The 20,731-nt window shown below is 35.1% G+C and overlaps 1 protein-coding gene across 5 annotated transcripts in view; it reads left to right on the top strand.

Moving 5' to 3' along the window:
- Positions 1 to 20,731, top strand: part of Pdlim5 (PDZ and LIM domain 5) — a 144,163-nt gene that overhangs the window by 65,322 nt on the left and 58,110 nt on the right. For 3 of the 5 annotated variants that reach the window (XM_090356790.1, XM_090356789.1, XM_090356791.1), the window contains exons 3-4: positions 13,134 to 13,176; positions 14,595 to 15,013. In XM_090356790.1, the coding sequence (XP_090212916.1) occupies positions 13,134 to 13,176; positions 14,595 to 15,013 (462 nt within the window). The remainder of the gene's footprint in view (positions 1 to 13,133; positions 13,177 to 14,594; positions 15,014 to 20,731) is intronic. The other 2 variants (XM_090356793.1, XM_090356792.1) reach the window with 1 other exon arrangement.

The raw sequence follows: 20,731 nt of genomic DNA, 5'->3' as shown, positions 1-20,731 counted from the left end.
TAACTGTATTGTCATCCAGCATCCATTCTAAAGCCTTTACTTTTAAAACCCATTTCTTGTGATGCTTTTTATAAAGAGGTCTTTTTATTGTTACTGTTATTGTTGGCTATCTTAGGGATTGAACTCAAGACCTCTTACTTGCTAGGTTGATGCTCTAATTACCACTTGAGTAATGCCTCCAGCCCCTAAGGGGTCTTTAATAGGAAAGTCTTTATTTCAACACATTTGCCTGCAAGGCGATGGAAGTAATGGTACCAGTTTTACTCTAACTTACCCATTTAGGGGGCCAGTATAAAAAAAATAGGGATATTACTTATGTTTTTAGTAAGAGATTTGGTAGAAATAGCTCCTATACATATTATTTTCTAAAAATTCAGAAGTGGACAGGGATTGGATTGCTTTCAGGACAATTTTTAAAGGTAAGATAAAGGGAGGAAATAAATCGGTGAACTAAAAGGCATAGATATAAAGTGCCTGTTTACTCCCTTTGAATGACTCACACGATTCTGCTTTAAAAACATGTTAGGAATTCATCTAATCTTCTTAGGGCACACCCACTTCCCTCAGAGGCTAGTATAGTTTACAGATAAATTGGACTCATTAAGTCTCACTGCTTTTGCTATGTAGTCCTTTGCCAATGGTGACTTGATGTCCTGGCCACACTCTTCCTATTTTGTCTCAATTTCTTCCTTCCATAAATAAGTCACTAACTAACACATTTTTATCTAATCCTAAGCTTTGAATTGTCTTGTATCAATGGGTCCTTGAGTTGAAAAAGCTCCCTAGAGCACTATGAACTTATACAATGATGGTCATCTTGTCCTTTCTTTCATGTTTTGCTTTAATTGCTTTCCCTTCTTAGTTTCCTTCTAGGTACCCATAAATTATTATTTGAAACATCACTTTTGTTCCTTGTCCTAATATCAAAGACACTGCATGTAGTGTGTCATTTTTTGGAGCTTAATTTTCCAGAATTTTAAGATTTAGTTTAAAATAGACCTCTTGTTTTAAATATGTGTATACTAATCTGTGACTGCATATATATTACTTTTCTATGTAAAATATTTTTCTCAATTGTTATATTTTATGTTAGGACATTTTAGAAAATTTTATGCTTACCTGTTTTAATAGAAACTTGTAAATTACTTTCCTAGTATGTGCAGATTAAGTGAATCACAGATACAAAATTTAAAAAGTTTGTAAGCAAGGTTTGACATGCTTTTGTCCTTGTAAGATTATTTTTGAACCGTAGCTGTTGGCACATATCAAGAGATGTAAGGAAACAGTGCAACTTTGGCTAGAACTTATCACGATTCAGAATAACTTTGGCATATTATCTCCAAAGAAATTTTAGCTTTGTTGACACAGTTCAAAGTACTCCATCACAGATACCACAGGCTGATGTAAGCTTTCATGACTTGCACTTCAGAAATTTATAAGTTTGAACTCTAGAGAGTTAAAATTCTGAAACTCTTAATTTTTAAATAATATTGCACCTAATAGAAAGTCTCTGTACCTGCGAGCCCAAAAGTGAACAACATGTACAATTAATATGCTTTCATTTTTTCCCTCTTATTAGAAATTATCTATCGTGGGACCAGGAGTTTGGCCTAGTGGTAGCATGTCTGCCTACCATGCACAAAGGCCTGGATTTGATTCATCTGTACCACATACATAGAAAAAGCTGGAAGTGGTGCTATGGCTCAAGTGATAGAACTCTAGCCTTGAGAAAGCCCCAAGGACAGTGCTCAGGCCCTGAGTTTCAAACCCCAGGACTGGCAATTACAACAACAACAAAACAAAAAATGATCCATTTTCTTTGCACAAGCTAGAAGAAATTCAAGAAAATGTTGCCTAACTTTTCTTGGGACTATTTTCTACCTCAACTGAAGCTAAGAGCCTCAAGGGAATGACATTAAATAGATTAAAAAAAATTAAGAGCAGGAAATGACTCAAGTGCTAGAATGCCATCCTTGAGAAAAAAGTTCAGGGACAGTGCCCAGTCCCTGAGTTCAAGCACTAAGACTGACACAAAAACACACCCACGCACACCCACTCACACACCAAAATTCTCTAAAAGAGCAACAACAAGCCACCAAAAACCTTAAACTGAATTTAAAAAGCACAATTGAGACTACTGAGCCTCGTCCCCAGAGACTTTGATTATGAAATACTCTTTCTCTCTTCACAGCTATCTCGTTAAATTAATATTTAGATCTTTGATTAACCTATTCAAGTATCTGGTACCAATAACAGACTTTTGGGACAAAGCTGATGTTAAAGTAACCGTAATGAGGAGGTAATCTAACTAGCACCAGGTCCAATATATGACCCATAAAGTGAAAGTGATGAAGTCTGAGGTCAGCTTAAAAAGAAAAATCTTCGCATGTAGCTAAGCCCAAATTGTGTCTATAGGAGGAAATGGACTAGTCCAAGAGGCTTCTTTTGTTTTTGCCTCACAAATATGTTATTCTGTATACAAAGTCTGACTATTTTTTCCACTATGAACTGATTATTAAGATGTTATGTTGACAAAGAGATTGCATGATGAAATTTATTTATAACATGCTAGGGCTTTTGACTGTTCCTGAACAGTCTGAGACTGGATAATGGTTCCCAGTAGTCTCCTCATATGCAGAGTGATTGTGAAGCTGAGATGACCTGTGGATAAATACATATGTCTTTGGTTGTAAAGCAAACAATTTGATGACTATTATGAATCACTGAGGTTAACTATTTTCAAAATCTGAGGAGCTTAATGTCCTGGAAGTCATATATTATATTTAGTGACACTGTTTCTTGACAGTATAATATATATTGTAGTATAATTTTCAACTGTACACCAGTTGTCACATTGAGTGGTTGAGATATTTGTTTAAAGAAATGTGGATATCATTCTTGTGGTTGGAAAAACTGGGGAAAAATGAAGTTATTGTTTAAAGTTGTTTTTGAAGCTTATGTAATGAAATAGATTATATCTGAGTCGTAGATTCTTTTTAAAAATAAAGTAGACTTTAGTGTTCAAACTCTGTAAATATAACCTATTTGTATTTAAAAGTCATAAAGTATTAAAGTTACTTCCGATTATATATAAAATGACCTAAAAAGTGCTTATTATAAAAATCTCTAAAACATACTAAGTTCTGCTTTAGACAAAAATACATTTTCCTTCCTTCCTTCCTTCCTTCCTTCCTTCCTTCCTTCCTTCCTTCCTTCCTTCCTTCCTTCCTTCCTTCCTCTCTTTGCCAGTCTCGGTGCTTGAACTCAGGGCCTGGGCACTGTCCTTGGACACTTTTTGCTCAAGGCTGGTTGTCTGCCTCTTTAGCCACAGCACCACTTCTGGCTTTTTCTATGTATGTAGTATTGAGGAATCAAACCCAGGTTTTTGTGCATGCCAGGTGAGCACTCTACCACTAGGCTATGCTCCCAGCCCTTGCATGTATTTTTATTTTTTTAACCTTTTCTTACAATCTTTATTGAAGTTATACAAAAAGAATCCCCAAAAGTGAAAAAATACATAGTAAGTGTTGTACAAAGGACTTACTATTTCATAAGTCTGATAATGAGTACATTTCTTTTTGGACACTGTCACCCCTTCTTTCTATTCTCCTATTTCTCCTTCCTGTTCCTTCCCACCAATACTTTTTTTTGGGGGGGGGGTCAATTGTGGGGCTTGAACTCTGGACCTGAGCTCTGTCCTTGAGCTCTTCAGCTCAAGGCTAGCCCTGTACTACTTGAACCATAGCACCTCTTCTAGTTTTCTGGTGGTTAATTGGAATTAATTGGAGAGAAGAGTCTTAAGGACTTTAGTGCCTGGGCTGGTTTTGAACCACTGTCCTTAGATCTCAGCCTCATTAGTAGCTAGGATTTCAGGTGTGAGCCACCAGTGCCCAGCTTCTTTTTTGGTTTTTAATGTCAGTATTGGGGCTTGAACTAAAGACAGGGTGCTCTCCCTTAGCTTTTTACTCAAGGTTAGCCATCTATCATGTTAGCCACAGCTCCTTTTTTACTTGTTAATTGGAGATAAAAGTCTTAAGGACTTTTCTGCTTGGGCTGACTTCAAAGTATAATTTTTCAGGCTGAGCACCGGTGGCTTATGCCTGTAAAATCATATTCTTATGATTATTTGGACTAGACCTAAGAGGAAATAGACCAATGTATTGTTTTCTGTAATGGAATCTAAAAAGTTAGATTGATTGATTTTCATGAGTAAATTTAAGCCTAGGTAACCAGTCTAAGTGTATATAATTTTTGTTTCTTAAATCATTACAAATTCCAGAATCAAGTACTTTTATCAAACACAGACTGTAGCAGAAACCTAGGTTATAACAAATTGTTGGAAACTCTTGGAAGTTGAACCATACCTCTTGTAGTACTAGTGTTTTAACAGGCGAATCTGCCTTTACAAATATCTCTTCTAAATAGCTTCTTTCAGCCATTCTCATGAATGTTCTAACACATTTAACAGTGTTTTTTTTCCCTCCTAGCTCACATAAGGCATGTAATTCAACAAGAGCAGTGAGTCATGCTGCATCTTGTTTTCATAGAAACACCAAAGCCTAAGCATATGCCCTTGTTTGCTTTGGGGGTAGTTTTCCCTAGAAAACAGATCAGTGAGATGTTAAATCCCAATCTTATGTGACAGGCAGCTGAAAACAGGGTCATGGGTGAAACCAGCCAAATTCTTAGATGTTGTGCATGTCAAAACGGGACCCGGGCTTATAATGCAAGTTCAATTTTCTTCAAATATGGATCCCATCATTAATTGAGGTATGCAGCTTACCCACAGCTTTTGGGTGTGGCCCATGAACACAGCTGCCACTTTCATCACTAATTATTGTATTTTATTGTCCTGTATGACTGGGCCTTTGGGTTGTAACTTGTGATACCAAAAGAAGAGAAAGACTGTTAGGTGTACAGAAACATACACACACACACACACACACACACACACACACACAGAAAGACCTATTAGGCGTACAGAAACATACATACATACATACATACATGTTTTGGTCTTTTCTGTTTGTGTCACCCTAAGTTTTCTTTTTAAAATTTGCAGTTGGAAGCACTTTTGGAGGGAATTTTAATAGGGTAGATTTCTTCCTGGGTTTCTAGAACAAAGTTTGTTAACCAGTCTGCAAGAGTTCTTTGTCTGGGTGATTCCAGTACATTGCCTCTGATGGTAGGCACCCATAAATTCTATTCTATGACGAGTGTAGGTATTGCCCTTGTGTCTAATCATAGTGAAAGATCCGAAGGGAATTCAGAAAGGGAGCATGATTGAATTCGCCATGGTGTTTTACTTGTGAATGCTTTTTTTTTTTATTCATATGACATTACAGAATCAAATATAGTCACCCAGGATTGTTGGTCATCGAAGCATTTATTGAGAAGATGAATGGGTTTACTTTACTTTGGGGACTTGGGAATGATTCATTACTTTGAGTGATTTGGAACTCAGTTGTTCCATTTCTCATGACTCCCACACTTCCATCAATGCAGGAGCCAAGAAGAGATATTTTCTTTTCTTTTTAATTTAATTTTATTGTCAGGGTGATGTACAGAGGGATTACAGCTACATGTGTAAGGTAATAAGTACATTTCTTGTTGAACATTGTTAACCCCCCACCACGTTTTTCTCCCTAAGACTCCTGAGGGGATTTTTACAAAACTATGCTATGTTTAGTGCTAGACTCTTATCATAAAAGTATAGATCCTAGCCAGGCACTGGTAGCACATGCTTGAAACCCTAGGTACTCAGAAAGGTGAAATCTAAGAGTCGCAGTTCTCATGAGAACACTCAAAAAACTGAGAGTAGAGCTGTGGCTCAAAATTCTAGAGCACCAGCTTTAAGCAAAAGAGCTCAGGAACTGTACCCAGGCCCTGCATTCAAACCTCATAACTAATAAAAGCAAGCAAAACCAAAGGATTCTAAAAGAGAATTGTAACTGTCATTTAAGTTACTATGATGCTATTTATATAGAGAAAACATAAAAGGCTCCATACAGTCATTTCTCATTTAGTTTTTTGCAGTAATCCTGTGAGATAGGTAACTGTTGTTATTTTTTCCATCTTATAGTAACTTGTTTTAATATGAGCAACTTGTAAATGAAGAAGCTAGAGTTAGAATCTGACCGATCTGTTCTTAAATCAGTGGTACAGACCTGACAGCTCTGTTAACTGATCATCAGTATAGCCTGGCCCAAACAGGTGATTTTTAAAAATTTACTCATGCCTTGCCTGACTGTATATCCAGTGTTACTGTCAAGTTTATTTTCTAGTCTGTTTTATTTCTTCCTACCTTGTCATAAATAAGACCATACATATGTGACAAAGTCCAAATGACCAGCTAATTTCTACACATTATCTGAATGTCAAAGAATACTATGTACCCCGGTGCCAGTGGTTCTACGTACTCAGGAGGCTGAGATCTGAGGATCTCACACTGAGTGCTTCAGTCTATGGGAAAGCTATTCATGTTCCCATAAGCTTGAGGGAGAGGCCTTGGGGGTCAGTTTAGTCAGTCTAGCCTTTCTCTGCCCACGCTCTTGTATGTAAAGAACATAGCAGAATGCCTGACCTAAAGCAAGCAGCCTCCAGTGTACCTTACCCCACTGTGTGTGGGGGGGTGGGAGGGGGGAATCTTTAGTTATGGAAAGTATTTGGTATCTTCTTATTGTGCTGTTGCAATCTAATTATTTCCAAGGAAAGTTTTGAAAAGAAAAAGGGGGAAAAACCCACAAAACAAGAGATGAGCAAGAAAATACCACTTAATACCAATATCACATAATTTCTTACTTATCCTTCTTTAGGAAGTAAGATTGTTCTAGTTTTAAATATAGGAATCAAGGAAGCAGAGCTGGAGTAGATTAAATTAATAAATAAATCTAAATAAGTAAAAGCAGTAATTAATTAAATAGCTTAGAATCTGAATGCAAAACAAGAATTTTAAAAAATTATTAATATTTGTACTAAGAGAGCAGAAGACTTTGAAACCATATTTTCAGATGCTTCTATTTGTGTGCCTACTTTCAGAAATAATAGTAAAGCAAAAGTTAACAAAAGTAATTTGGGTAAAGAACTCCAGAGAATTGTGATTTGAAACAATGCGTAACTGTTAACTTTCTATTATCAACCATTTATTTTCAAACATGTTAATATATGTCATTCTGTAAATAATGATATATATGTATATATGTGCATATATATGCATGTGTGTGAATATCTATAACATGTAATCTCATTCATATATATGAATGTGAATGTATATATGCATGTATTTGTGTATATCTATTCATATATATATATATATATATATGAATGAGATTAGAAATTTCTAGAAAATTCTCAATTGAAGCTAAAAACAACTCCAAAGCAGAGATATGGGCTTTATTCCATCCTTTATTTTGAAATTCTCTACTAACTAAGACCAGTCAGAAGTTTCTTGATTATCTTCTATGATTTTAAGTTGGGCATTCTGTTCAAAACAGTAGCATGTAGATCCCAAAGCAATACGTTGTATGACTTCTTGTGGACATGTATGTAAATAAGGTTTTTAATGCATTGTTGAGCTCACAGTAAGACCCCAATAGATTATAGCTGTGATTCTAAGCCTGATAACTATTTATTTCACCTTTTAAAAATATAGTTTTATTGTTGTTATGAAGGTGTTGTACATAGGGTTTGCCATTTCATAAGTCAGGTAATAGTACATTGCTTTTTTGAACAATGTCATCCCTTTCTTCATTTTGTTCCAGTTTCCTCCTCCTGTCCCTGTCCACAGTTACATAGTTTATTTTCAAGTAGCGTATACTGAATACCATGCTTATGATTATTTTTATTTAGCCTTTAAAGTACATAGATAAATGCTCCACTGACCCTTCAATCTGATGTGACCATTTAGGTGAGTGAAGCTCAGCAGAACTAATTCCCTCCATCCCCAAAGCCCCACCATTATTCCTTGTCTCCCTCCATCCAGCAGTTCTTTAGCTTGGTGCTGAAAACTTCTCAAACAAACCATAAGCAACAGCGGTTCATTCACACTGTTCATATTCACCTTTAGGCAGAAAAGCAGTTATGTGGGGAAGGCCTGTTTTGGATACATCAGAACCAAGCCCAATTTCAGTTTCAGCCAAGGGACAGAGACCCTGCCTGGTACAAATGTCAGCCTTATTTCTTTTTAGTTCCAATATAATCTAGTAGAGAAGATGCAAGGGGAAGAAGATGAGTGTGTGTATCTATAGCATATGTGATACATTGTCTGGTAATAAGCTAATATGACCCATACATATCTAGTGTTTTCATTCATAGGAAATGCAGTAATATTCATGTATTCTCAAATTGTGTCGGCAGCCTCACTGAAACATGGCCACAGGAGATTGGAATGCTTCAGGTTTGTGATTAGAGGACAGTAGACTGACTGTAATAGCGTGGGAGAGCCATCCTTTGGCACTGTCTCAAGTGTTCACTTTTTTCCCCTTGGAGGTCCTTTGTTATTGCAAATTGACAACTTTGCAATTAAAGTGATTAATGATGTGCCCTAGTGTTTATGGGTCCTAAGGTCAGTGGGTCCAAAGATGGCTATGCTGTGGGAAACTTAGATAGAGCTCATCTCATAGGAGGTAAGCCAAATCCTTCCTCATTTCTCTATGATGGTTGGGAAGTTAAATACATTAGCCAGGATTAAATATATTGGACAAGATATTTGTATAATAAACACAGTGAGCAATATAAATAATGTCTATCAGGTTACTTCTGTTGCCTAATCCTTCATTCTTAAACATGAACTTGAAAATTCATTGGCTACTTCATTAATGTAACAATATTATTATATAAAACAGCCTAAGAAAAAGTGTACTAATTACAATAAGTATTAGTTAAAGCTGTGGTAATAATTACAATAAGTATTAGTTAAAGCTATGGTAAGTGTGGCTTCATTTGTGGGTGTTCTTAGGTTGCAATTTTGCTTGATTCTTTTGAAGCTCTAAGGTATGATGAATGAGCTGTTATTATTTTTTATGGCTTTCTTTATTTTATTCTGTTCTTCTGTTTATTGTTCTAACTAGGACATAACAGTTCTGGATTTTAATAAATCTATTATAAAATTCAGAACTTTCAGCTGTTCACCTAGAACTTCTGAAACTAGTCTTAATGTATAAGGTTGTTGTTGTTGTTGTTTTTTTTAATTTGGGTACTTCTTTTATTTAAACCAATCAACTTTTAAAAGATTGCTCTGGCCACACTGGCAGCTTTGTTCTTTGGATTCCACATACTGGGAAGAGTACTGAGCTAAGGCATTGGTGTCTCACCGTCCTGGCTGACTACTGTGCAGGACAGCCCACTAAGGGAAGGAGAATAATGAACATATTGTGAGCCTGTGGCACGAAGCCACTGCCAGGATTTTTGCTGACTTGAAACTCACACACTACACCAGTGTCCTGTGATGCTTACTGTAGTTCAAAGAGAGATACATGATTACATCATGATTTGAAGAAAAAAGTAGGAATAATGTTATAATTACACATCAGTTTTTAACTCTTCACTTATTTAAATATCTTTTTAAAAATTAGCCTTTTAAAAATGTAATCTCTGACAGGCTTCAGGATGTATCTAAAGAAAGAAAACATAATTATAAGAAATTTTATCTTAAAAAAATGCCTTTCCTTATTTACATATTAGAACTTACTCCCCAGGGAATGTTCCAAATAGGCATATTCCAGTTGGTTGAAGGAAACTGAATTTTCCTCTTTAAACATTGGTTGAATCATATTCCTATCTTTGATGGTCTAATTAAACATAAAATTCAAGAAAACACTAGATGAGTAAGATACTTTATGTTGTAAACAAAGGCTTTAAGGACTTAAAGACTGAAATATATTTTATTTTAGCTATTTGTAGGAGACCTAAGTGATCATTTTAGACTTTATAAAGATTGATTCTTTTAAAAAAATTGTTTGTAAGGTGTGTGTGTATGCATGTTTGTGTGCACGCACGCGCGTTTGTGTTACTGGGGTTTGAACTCAGGACTTTTTCTAGGCAGGTGCTGTTCCACTTCGGCCATGCTTCCAGCTTGTCTTTCTTCTGTTTTGGGCCAGAGCTTCCTATTTATACTTACCTGTTACCTCTGGAAGCATACCACCATGTCCTGCTATTGATTGATATAGGGTCTCGAAAACATTTTTCCCAGGGGTGTCAACAAATGATGATGTTCTCAATCTCTCCCTCTCGTTCTCCCTCTCCCTTTCTCAAGATTATAGAAATGAGTCATTGGCGCTCAGTTAAATATTTCTTAAAAATAGCCAGGTGTGGCAATGTACACCTGTAATTCTGTTGTCTTCCTCTCCCCCAGTTGACATGTAAATCATCTTCTCAAAGTTTAATGATTCTGTCCCATTTGATGGTTGTCCAGTATCAACTGTTTTCCAGTCTGTTTTTCCTACAAAAAGGTGTTTGCAGAATGGATTCAATGGGATTTTGAGGGCATGCTGCCATTCTTTTCCCTGATTGTTTATCTTAATTAATGTCACTGCGCTAGTGAGAATATCAGAAGAAAACATGGGCATGCATCCAAATTTGAGATTCTTTCTGTGAGTTCCAAATTTCATTGCTTTTAAAAATAGAATTTTCAGTTAATAAAATATATTAGGAATCATTTTTTTAAATGAATTCTCAACAAAGTAAGTTGGTTTCACTCCACAGTCAGCAAAACTGTTCTGGGCCTGTGGTGGATTTTTGCAGTGATATCTGTATATCTATTCAGTCTACGGGGAATGAGCTGAGGGCCAAATATTCTGTTTCTGAGCTGTATTCCCAGCCCTAAAACGCTTAATTAAAATGAGCATCAGTAAGAAACCAGTAAGGATGGTTTTCATAGAGATATAGATTCTTAGTTTGGCGACAACTTTAGTGACTGTTAGATACTTTATTTCTATTTTGCAGAGCTGAGGATGGAATCCAGAGCTTAGTGCATGTGAGGCAAGTGTTCTATACTGAGCCAAGTAAATTCCTTTTTACAAGTTAGTAGATTTTTTGAGTGGATTAAAAATAGCATACATTAGAAATTATTAGTTTATTAGTTGTTACATCTTCCCCATGTTTATAATATATTTCACTCTATTCTACTCCCCTTCTATCACTCCCTTTCCCCCTTCCTAAAACAAGTTAAAAAGTTTCTTTGTTCTCTTTTCATAGTTGCAAATAATCTATTTCAACTGTATTCATCTTCTTTCATCTTCCTTGTTAGCCTATCCTCCTTCCTCCTCCTACTCACATCCCCAAATTGCTTTTATATTGCTAGAAATAGTCCACATACCTCAAATGTCCAGGTAAAAAAGAAAAAATAAAGAAATGAAAGGATATTGGCTTCTTTGTTTTGGAAAATGCTCAATAATTTACTGGGTGGTATTTATGCTTAGATCCTTTGTGATTAACTTCTTGTGAAATTTCAATGAAAGGAAGGTTTCCACTGTGCTGTGCTTGAACTCATTTTTTTGTTCTGATAATCCTGTAAACTAAAAGAGAGATTGCCTGTTGAGAGTGGACATGGGAAGTTATATAACTGCACTGGGCACAACCTGTACTCTAGTATCTGGATGTTGGCATTCATTGTGGCCTCTTCCCTCAACCAATTGTTCAGTCAATGCTGCCACAGCTAACTAAATTAGTTGTGATTGGAAAATTCAGTTGCTGCTAATAATGTTGATCAGAGTTCAATACTAGGTTATCCTCCTAAAAATCCATACATAGCAATAGTGTTTTCTGTGTGTGATCTGTTGTGATAGTAAAACAATTCATGTTTTATACAGTAAAATTATTATGGCTTAATAATTACCTACTATCTTTGTATTTCTTTTTTCATATATTTTTATTGTAATTAATAATTTGCCAGATAGAAGGTGCATTAATTCACATACATTGATACCCTTTCTCATGTCTTGGTCCCCATTTCCCCCCCCCCCATCTTGTTTTCCCCCCTTCCCTATCCAATTTATCTTTATATTTCTTGAGTTCTAAACTTGATTGTTTTTGTCCTTGTATTGGTATGAGAGGAATGAAATAGATTCTGAAATATTAAAAAATAACATGCATTTAATCCTGAGTAAATATCATTTAAAGCATCAGAGGCTTTTCTGATAATTTTGTTAGTATTTTTGAATACAGACAGAGTTTTGATTTATTTTGTTTGTGCCAGATTGAGGCTTAAACTCGGGGCCAGGGCACTGTTCTTTAGTAGCTTTTCTGCTCAAGACTGGTCTTTAAAACTTGAGCCACAACTTCATTCCCTCCCTCTTCTTCCCCCTCCCCCCATTTCCTGGATCCTGGGGCTTGAACAGTGGGCCTAGCAGCTGCCCGAAGCTTTTGTCCTCAAGGCTAGTGCTCTACCACCTGAGTCTCTGCTTCACTTCTGGCTTGTTCTGTTAGTTTAGTGGAGATAGGACTCTCTAGGAGTTTTCTGCCTGGACTGTGTTTGAACCATGACTCACAGATTGCCTCCTGAGGAAGCTAGGATTAGAAGTGTGAGCCACCAGTGCCTGGTTTCAGACGTGTGTGTGTGTGTGTGTGTGTGTGTGTGTGTGTGTGTGTGTGTGTGAATAATTGAAAATAATTACTTCATAGAAACAGTTTTATTTTTATGAGAGAATTACACCAAACCAATTATTGTTAGTACTTAGTTTGTGATACCTAGAAAAGTACGTAGTATAAAAAAAAGCATATATTAAACTTAAAAATTTATTCAAATTTGTAAAGTGTCATGTATATGTAGACTTCCATCTGGCTTTCCTTTTTTTTTTTTTTCTTCCTGCCACATTCATGACTGATGACCTGGCTCCTGATGAGGAGCTCATATTTATTACACTTTATCTTAAGGTGTAGGATGACTGTCACTTAGCGATGAAACAATATGATTGGCTTCTAATAATTACCTGGTATATAAGGATATTGAGTTTTGTAACATTTGGCTTAACATGAACTAATTAGAAGATGGTGAAGAAAGAGACAGAAATGGAATTATAAAAATATACATGATGATGATTTAGCATATAGTGGTAAAGACTCCATTAATAAGAAACTTGTAAGTGTATAACAATTCATGTGTCTTAAAAATCTTCTCTCTTCTTCCTTTCCCCCAGAGCATCTGCTACATCCAAGCCTGAGCCAGTTACTGTTCAGAAGGTATGTTTCTAATCTCCTGTCACTGGGCTACAATTTGATTGTCCCTCCTGTGTTACTGTTTTTTTTTTTTTTTTCTGTTTCTATCTCAGGATATTGAAATTTAATTTTTAGTCTCAGTACAGTTTAATTAAATTGGAAATCAACAAGTACTACCATATATAATTATATTATTTCTAAAGCTATACACTACCAATAACTTAAGTCCTTATTTCTTATTTTCGTACTTTTCATTTTTCTGCTTTTAATCATGTGTTATAAAAAGAGTAAATAAGTAGTTACCCCAAATGAGATGGGGAGTTTTGATGCCATTCAGTCTAGCTCATGGATTAGGTTATTGGAAACTTCCCCCTTTTTCTCTTACAGATGCTCAAATTGTCTCAAGCTATTATTCATATTATCTGTTTAATTTATGCTTTCTGAGGTTTCTATCATCAGTATTTTGACAGTTTGTTGATTTACTGATTTATGTAGACATCAAGTTACTTGTTTTCCTCAATTACTTTTCACATTTTGTAGATTAATTTAACTTAAAACAGAAAGAATATATAATAAAATCGCCATTGTTTATTTTCTTTTTATTCTTCAATATCATAAAAGCTTACTTCAAAGAAAACAAGCTGTGGGATAAGGATTTATAAACACAAATTCTGATAATTTTAGGAGGAATTGATTTTTACTAGCTTTGGCTGCTAATAAAGAGAGAATATCTAACATAATTATATTCCTCAGAAGGCTGCTAAATAGTTATTTTGGAAAAGGAAAAGAATGTTTCTCCAAATCATATCTCAGAATACTCAGAGGAACAGAAGTGGATTATGGGGAAAAGGATTGATTTTCTCTTTGGATTTGGTTTATAAATTCTTATCCAAAATAACTAGAATGATTTCCATCTGAGTTCAGATGGAAATCATCTAGTTCCTTATTTTTTTTAATTGAAAAGTTTTAAATACATTGCTTCTTCACGAATCAAGTAATTGTACTGTGGAGAGCAATGACACATGTTTAAAAGATGAATTATAATTGACATTCTAAAATGTTTCACTTAGCAGTTATTTTGTTTATTGTGGTATATCTGAGAGACTTTCCTTTACAATATCTAAATTGATAGTGCTATGATGGCCTTCAGGCTTTTCAGTGTTTTTTTTTTTTTTTCTGCTTGGTTTCCTAAATGTTTTGGACTGTCTTTCATTTTTATAAATGAAAATATGCTTCTTGTTTGCATCTGTGCTGTGCATGTGTAGAACAGTTACCGTGCATGCTATGCCTGTTTCAACTCATTGTTTTTCCTGGAAATGTAACATTTGAGCTGCCAGTGTGATTGTGTTTGTCTTTTACAAGTCAACTGTGAGTTTCCAGTGAATATATTTTGCATGTATTTGGTATGTTTTTGTGCCTATGTTTATTTTTATTTCACATAGGGAGAACCTAAAGAAGTAGTTAAGCCTGTGCCCATTACATCTCCTGCTGTGTCCAAAGTCACTTCCACAACCAACATGGCCTACAATAAGGCACCTCGGCCCTTTGGTTCTGTGTCCTCACCAAAAGTCACCTCCATTCCATCACCATCGTCTGCCTTCACCCCAGCCCATGCCACCACCGCATCACATGCTTCCCCTCCACCTGTGGCTGCTGCTGTCACTCCTCCCCCATTTTCTGCATCTGGACTGCATGTTAACGCCAACTCTAGTGCTGACCAGTGTTCTGCACTGAGCACTGGTAAAACTGCAGTTAATGTCCCACGGCAGCCCACAGTCACCAGCGTGTGTTCCGAGCCTGCTCAGGAGCTAGCAGAGGGACAGAGAAGAGGATCCCAGGGTGACAGTAAACAGCAAAATGGGTAGGTGGCCAAGGGGACTTTCTGTTCTTACCAAAACTCTTCTTTCAGTTATTTCCAGGAAACACTTAGCCACATCCCCTCCAGTCAGCTGTTTACTGAAGGAACATGATGTTATCCTTGCTTCATTAACAGAAGTCTTTATGATACATACACAGAGCACCTTCTGCAAAGCAGTTATGTTTAATCAAATCCGATGATGCAGTCTCATGTCTTCTGAGCATGTAACATGCATTGTAACCTCTTTCTTCCACATCCTGGCACATTCAGCAGGCGGCACTTACAATGCAAGGCAAATTTTGAATGTTTCTTCATTAAACTTTTCAGGCTTTCATTGACCACATAAAACTTAAAAAATGGATTATAGTTATTCTCTTACTCGTATCACCTTAAGAAGAGATAAAAAAAAAAATAACAGAATCTGTAAAGTTCTTTCCCCCTGGAAAGTAGTTGAGAAAACAGAAAAAAATAACAAATCAACTTTTGACTTAGATCTATATATGAAGCATTACCTCAGAGCAAATAGCTTACACATCTGGAATGTTTTTTCTAAAAAAAAATCAGTAGTGATAAAACAACAAGGGATGTTTTAAGCATTCATAATTTTCCCCTTTGAGGGATTTTTTAAAGACTTATTTAAACTTGTCTAAAAAATTTGAGCTTTACAGGAATATATATATACATATATTTATATATAAATATAATATTCATATATATAATCTTCAACAGTCTTCAATTTTATATGGTTGTTGTGGTATTTTGAAACTCATTGAAGATACTGTAAGGCAGACATTTAGTTAAAAATCACTTTGATTAGATGAATTGTGGCAAAAAGGGGGAACTTTAAAATGGAAATAGTCTGCGTATGTACTAATTCTCACTCTTGCCAGTCTCCAGAAAAATATAATTAAAATAATTGTGTGGCTAGGTCTTTGTCATGAGCTCTAATCCCTTTTGAGTGTTAATTCAGAGAATGAAGAGGCTGTGCTTTCTGTAACCCTGCTACTATGGCAACTTGGGGCCTTGAAAGAGGTGACAGGGCTCCAGGCTGCTGTTGGGTGGGGAACAAGAGCTCTGGGAGACCAGTTACTGGGTTTTACAGTTGGCTTTGTGCTTGTGGGTGGCTTTTAAAAGTTTTGATGTATTTTGAGGAAGACGAGAGCCCCTCAAAGTCTGTTATTTCTTCTTTCATAGAAACAAGAGAATGCTGTGTAGCATTGAGCTGTGTTTGGTTGTATTTTTATTTTCTGTATATTTAGTTTAAGGCAATAGATTTTAGAGTAATTGAATTAGATAACCTGAAAAGAAAGATGCTACCTGTCAAACACTAGCCCCACAGAAAACTGAAATAGTTTACTATGTGTATGAAGTTCCACTGCCAGAGAAAAAGGTAGTAGTATCTTAAAGTAGTGTTTTGTCCAATTAGCAACTCTTGAAATTAGAAAAGTCTCCCTAATGGAAAACTGTAGTGGTCAAAACAAATTGAAGTTATGGAAAAGTCCTGGATTTAAAAAAAAAAACAAACTTCAATTTTGTGTTTTATAAGCCCAGTTTAGTGATTAGACTTGAAATGCCTTAAAGCTTATTTTCAAGCTGAAACTACTAGGCAGTGTTGTGGTTCCAGAGCTTTTGTGGTGGCATCTTTGTCTGCAGCATTTATTAAGCTCTGGCATGCTGTTCCGAATATGCAGAATCTAAGTAAAAGGGTTTATTACATGTTTTGCATTATTAACAAGCAAGTTATTGCTTTGCATTTGCCAATTGGCTATGTTTTAAGATGGCTTTATTTCAAATATTGTCCAGATGTTAGAACAGTGAAGACATGATTATTCCCCCAAACAAAGTAGGGGTTCTTTCAAAGATAAATTTTCTATATTCTTTCTCTCACTACCTTTAGATTAGAGAAATAAAAAATGAAATCACTTACTCACCACTGATAACAGTCAGTTGGAAGAGCAGGAGTTTTGTGATATTCCTAAATTTTTTCCTGCATCAAACTGATTTTCTCTTTAGCTTTTTACAGTTTTCTTTCCCAGATTTATATTTATATATATATATATGTATATATATAGGTATATATATATATATAGTTTTTGTTCAAAAGTGGTTGCTTTTTATTGGTTACTTTTTATTTATACAATGCATATTAGTAACTAAAATTTTGAGAGCTAAGAAAGATATAAAGCCAAATGCCTCTGTTGGCTCTACCTTAATCCAATAGGAGAATGGTTAGTGTTAATAATGATTAAAAGTGCTCGGCTACTATGCCAATTTTTATAGATATAGACATGTATGGGATGATATGTATGGGACTAAAACATAATCCTAAAAAAGAGCTTATTAATTAAATACCATTGCTAAGAAACAATTAGCTAAGTGCCCTATCACATAGGATGGAACCTGGAGATTATGTTGATATTTTTAGAATATTTCATGATTATGTAAGCATTCTTTTCCTTGTTGTAATTAATAATGCTTACGGCACTTTAGGAAATTTAACTTATTTTTCTACAAATCATTGCTCTGAGCATTCTGTTTTCTTTACTACTGAATGGGATTTTATATTCCAAACCAGAAGAGCAGCTCTCTTAAATAGTAGATTGCTTTTCCCTTTCTACAAGTCCTTACATTATAATGTGCCTCTGCTTTTAGGAGGTAAGTATTTGGTATTTGATATTAATTTTAATTTTGTTTTGACTGAAATTTCTTCTAACAGTTTCTATGTATTTTGAAGAAGCTGCCCTTTGGAAAACATAAGAACTAGGATATGGTAGTAATATTTTAAAATGCTTTTCTTTTTGCAGAAAACGCATGTGACAAAGTTAGTATTCACATTACTGGAGAGGAAATATGGTGATTTATATATGAGTAAACAGCATGAATGCCTGATTTTTGCAAAATGAAATAAAATTTTGCAAAAATGCTATAGTTTACAATAACCACATACAGTGTTTCCAGTCAGTTTGATTTGCATTGCTGTGTTGTGGTGAATTGCTTTACAGTAATACTGTGTTTAAGTTATTTCATGAAATGTATGTGGGGTTTGCTGTGTAATGCTTGGAAAGAGGCTAGGCCTGGGAAATGCAATTTTTAGTAACAAAGGCTATTAAAAGACAAAGATCAGAGTAGGAGAGAAATACAATCATTTGTACTTCCAGTAAATGGCATATGTAAAACTGAGCTGATTGCAAATTAATATCAAAAGCTATTATTTTATAGTTTTCTAACAATTTCCCTGGTTTCAATTCAAGTAGTATTGCTGGCCAGTTTAGATTTCTGTATGTATAGATAATAGAAAATCTGCATATTCTTGAAATTAGTTAACTGAGATAATTGTGAATTTATTAAATGTCTTAGCTAGTTGGCACAACCATTGGGAAGTCATTATGGTACAATTTTCAAATTTTGCTTTTGTGTGTGTTTGTATTGACGCTAAACTGCTAGTGTTTACTTGGCTTTAAAAAACAAAGCAATTAATCATCTGATAATACCACTTTAGATAGACTTAAAATTATTTTGTATCAATTAACTTGTTATTCTGCAAACATGCAGACATTTCCCTATAATGCTATAAAGTAGAATCAGGAATACAGAAAGTCTATCTTGGTATATACAAGTCTATCAGAATTAACTACTGAATTATTAGAGCAGCCTCTTTTATTAAGATTGATCCTACTGTATAATTTCATTTTATATATTCATAGAAATATTACACTCCAATATGTCCTTTAGCATTTATCTGTTTAAAGTTAACATATACAGCAGCTATCCATTTGCTAGATTCTAGTACAGATAATTTGATTTGCTAAAAACAGGATTTGAAAAACTAAAGTTAGATGTTTAAGTTCAATAGAATTTTTCAAAATTAAAGATTCAGATTCACTTATTAATGAATTATTACCTATTAATGATGATTATCATTAGTGATATATTATTATTTATGAGTATGATATATAGGATGCTAAAATAATATATCCCTAATATATTGAATTAATATAGCAATAATATAGCAATTAATGATTACATAAATAATATGTATTAGTTTACTATCCTTCATACTGGGCTTCTAATTACATTATATAATCTACTCTCATTTGAACTGGATTCTGAGGATTACATCGTTTTCTTAACTCGCCTGTTATGTTGAGTGTAGAGCTAAGATTTAAGCCTGGGTCTTTTGGAGCCAAAGTTTTTCTTTCACCATGTCATTGACTTATGACTTGGGCATACTCCTATTACTTTGAGTTAGCATTTATTTTTAGTTTTAATCAAGGCTATATGAATGAATTCATGAACATTAGTAATTGTTGGATCTGTCCTAAGAACATAACAGAGTTGTTTCCAGAGCACCTTTGAATATGTTAAACATTATCCCTTATAAGACACTTGAAGGATAGAAAAAATGCAATGCTCTGAACTGTTGGGAAAAGAAAGATTCTGTTAACTAAATTTGCCAAAGCAGAGAATGGCAGAATGGCTAGGATCAGGTCATCTGGCTGTCTCATTGACATGTCTGCCATTGTTGTATTTTCTTGAATAGTTGAAGCATGTTGATTGAAACACTCTTACTTCCATTAGATGCTCTTTATACAACATTTCCCTGCAACTTTTTTTGTTGTTGTTGTTTTTTGGTCAGTCATGAGGCTTGAACTCACAGGTTGGACGCTATCTCTAAGCTTTTATGTCCAAGGTTAGCGTTCTACCACTTTGAGCCATGTCTACCCTTCCAGTTTGGGGGTGGTTAATTGGAGATAAGAATCTCACTGGCTTCTGTGCCCAGGTTGGCTTCAAACTGTGATCCTCAGATCTCAGCCTTATGAGTAGCTAGGTTTATAGAAGTGAGCCACTGCTTCCCTTTCAATTTTATACTGATATAAAACATTTCCCCTCAATTTAAAAATATTTAAAGTCCTGGGGCTTGACTCAGGGCCTGGGCACTGCCCTTGGACACTTTTTGCTCAAGGCTAGTGTTGCTTCCACTTGAGTCACAGCATCACTTCTGGCTTTTTTTTTTGCGTATATGGTACTGAGGAATCAAACCCAGGGTTTCATGCATGCTAGACAAGCTCTCTACCACTAGGCCATACTCCCAGCCTCAAGAGAGGTTATTTTGTATAAGTATTTCTCTACTATTTAAAATAGCAAGGGAGAGAAGAGAATGCTTTACACGTTGACTAAATGACTACAGAACTATTGAGACGAACTGACTCCTGTATCTCATGTTCATGTGGTAGAAATAAGCCAGGTGTTGAGTTTACAGGTGTTGACTTTGACATATGGGAATATAGCAACACCCATCTTAATGTGAAAGCTGATAGTTTGTTTAGCATGAATTATTATTTACATGGAATACTTAAAACTGAAGAGTATTGTAATGTGTACTTACACTATGAAGTTTATACTTAGTTATCTATAATGGAATGCAAATGTATTTGCATTTTTAATAATCTTACTAGGCTATGTTAGAGAAATATATTGGCAAGTTTTCTCTCTTTGGGTATTGTTAACCAAGTTCCTTTACTATTTCATTTCAAATCAGGTAGATCTTTCTAGGCAATAATTACCAATATAATGCTGTAGTTCTTGCCTATTAACTCTAAAGTTCCAAAATTTGTTTTGGAATGAGGGTGGTGGTAATCAGACAGGCAAGGCTATGAGAATTGAGAAAAAGCCATTTTTCTTGGTCCTCTGTGCTCATTTTTTAAAAAAATTAACCAACAT

The sequence above is a fragment of the Megascapheus bottae genome, chromosome 23 (genome assembly GCF_031878675.1).
Source record: "Megascapheus bottae isolate mThoBot1 chromosome 23, mThoBot2.hap1, whole genome shotgun sequence".
NCBI lineage: Eukaryota > Metazoa > Chordata > Mammalia > Rodentia > Geomyidae > Megascapheus > Megascapheus bottae.
Note: the sequence above shows the minus strand (reverse complement) of the source record. Positions and strands in the feature narration are given on the sequence as shown.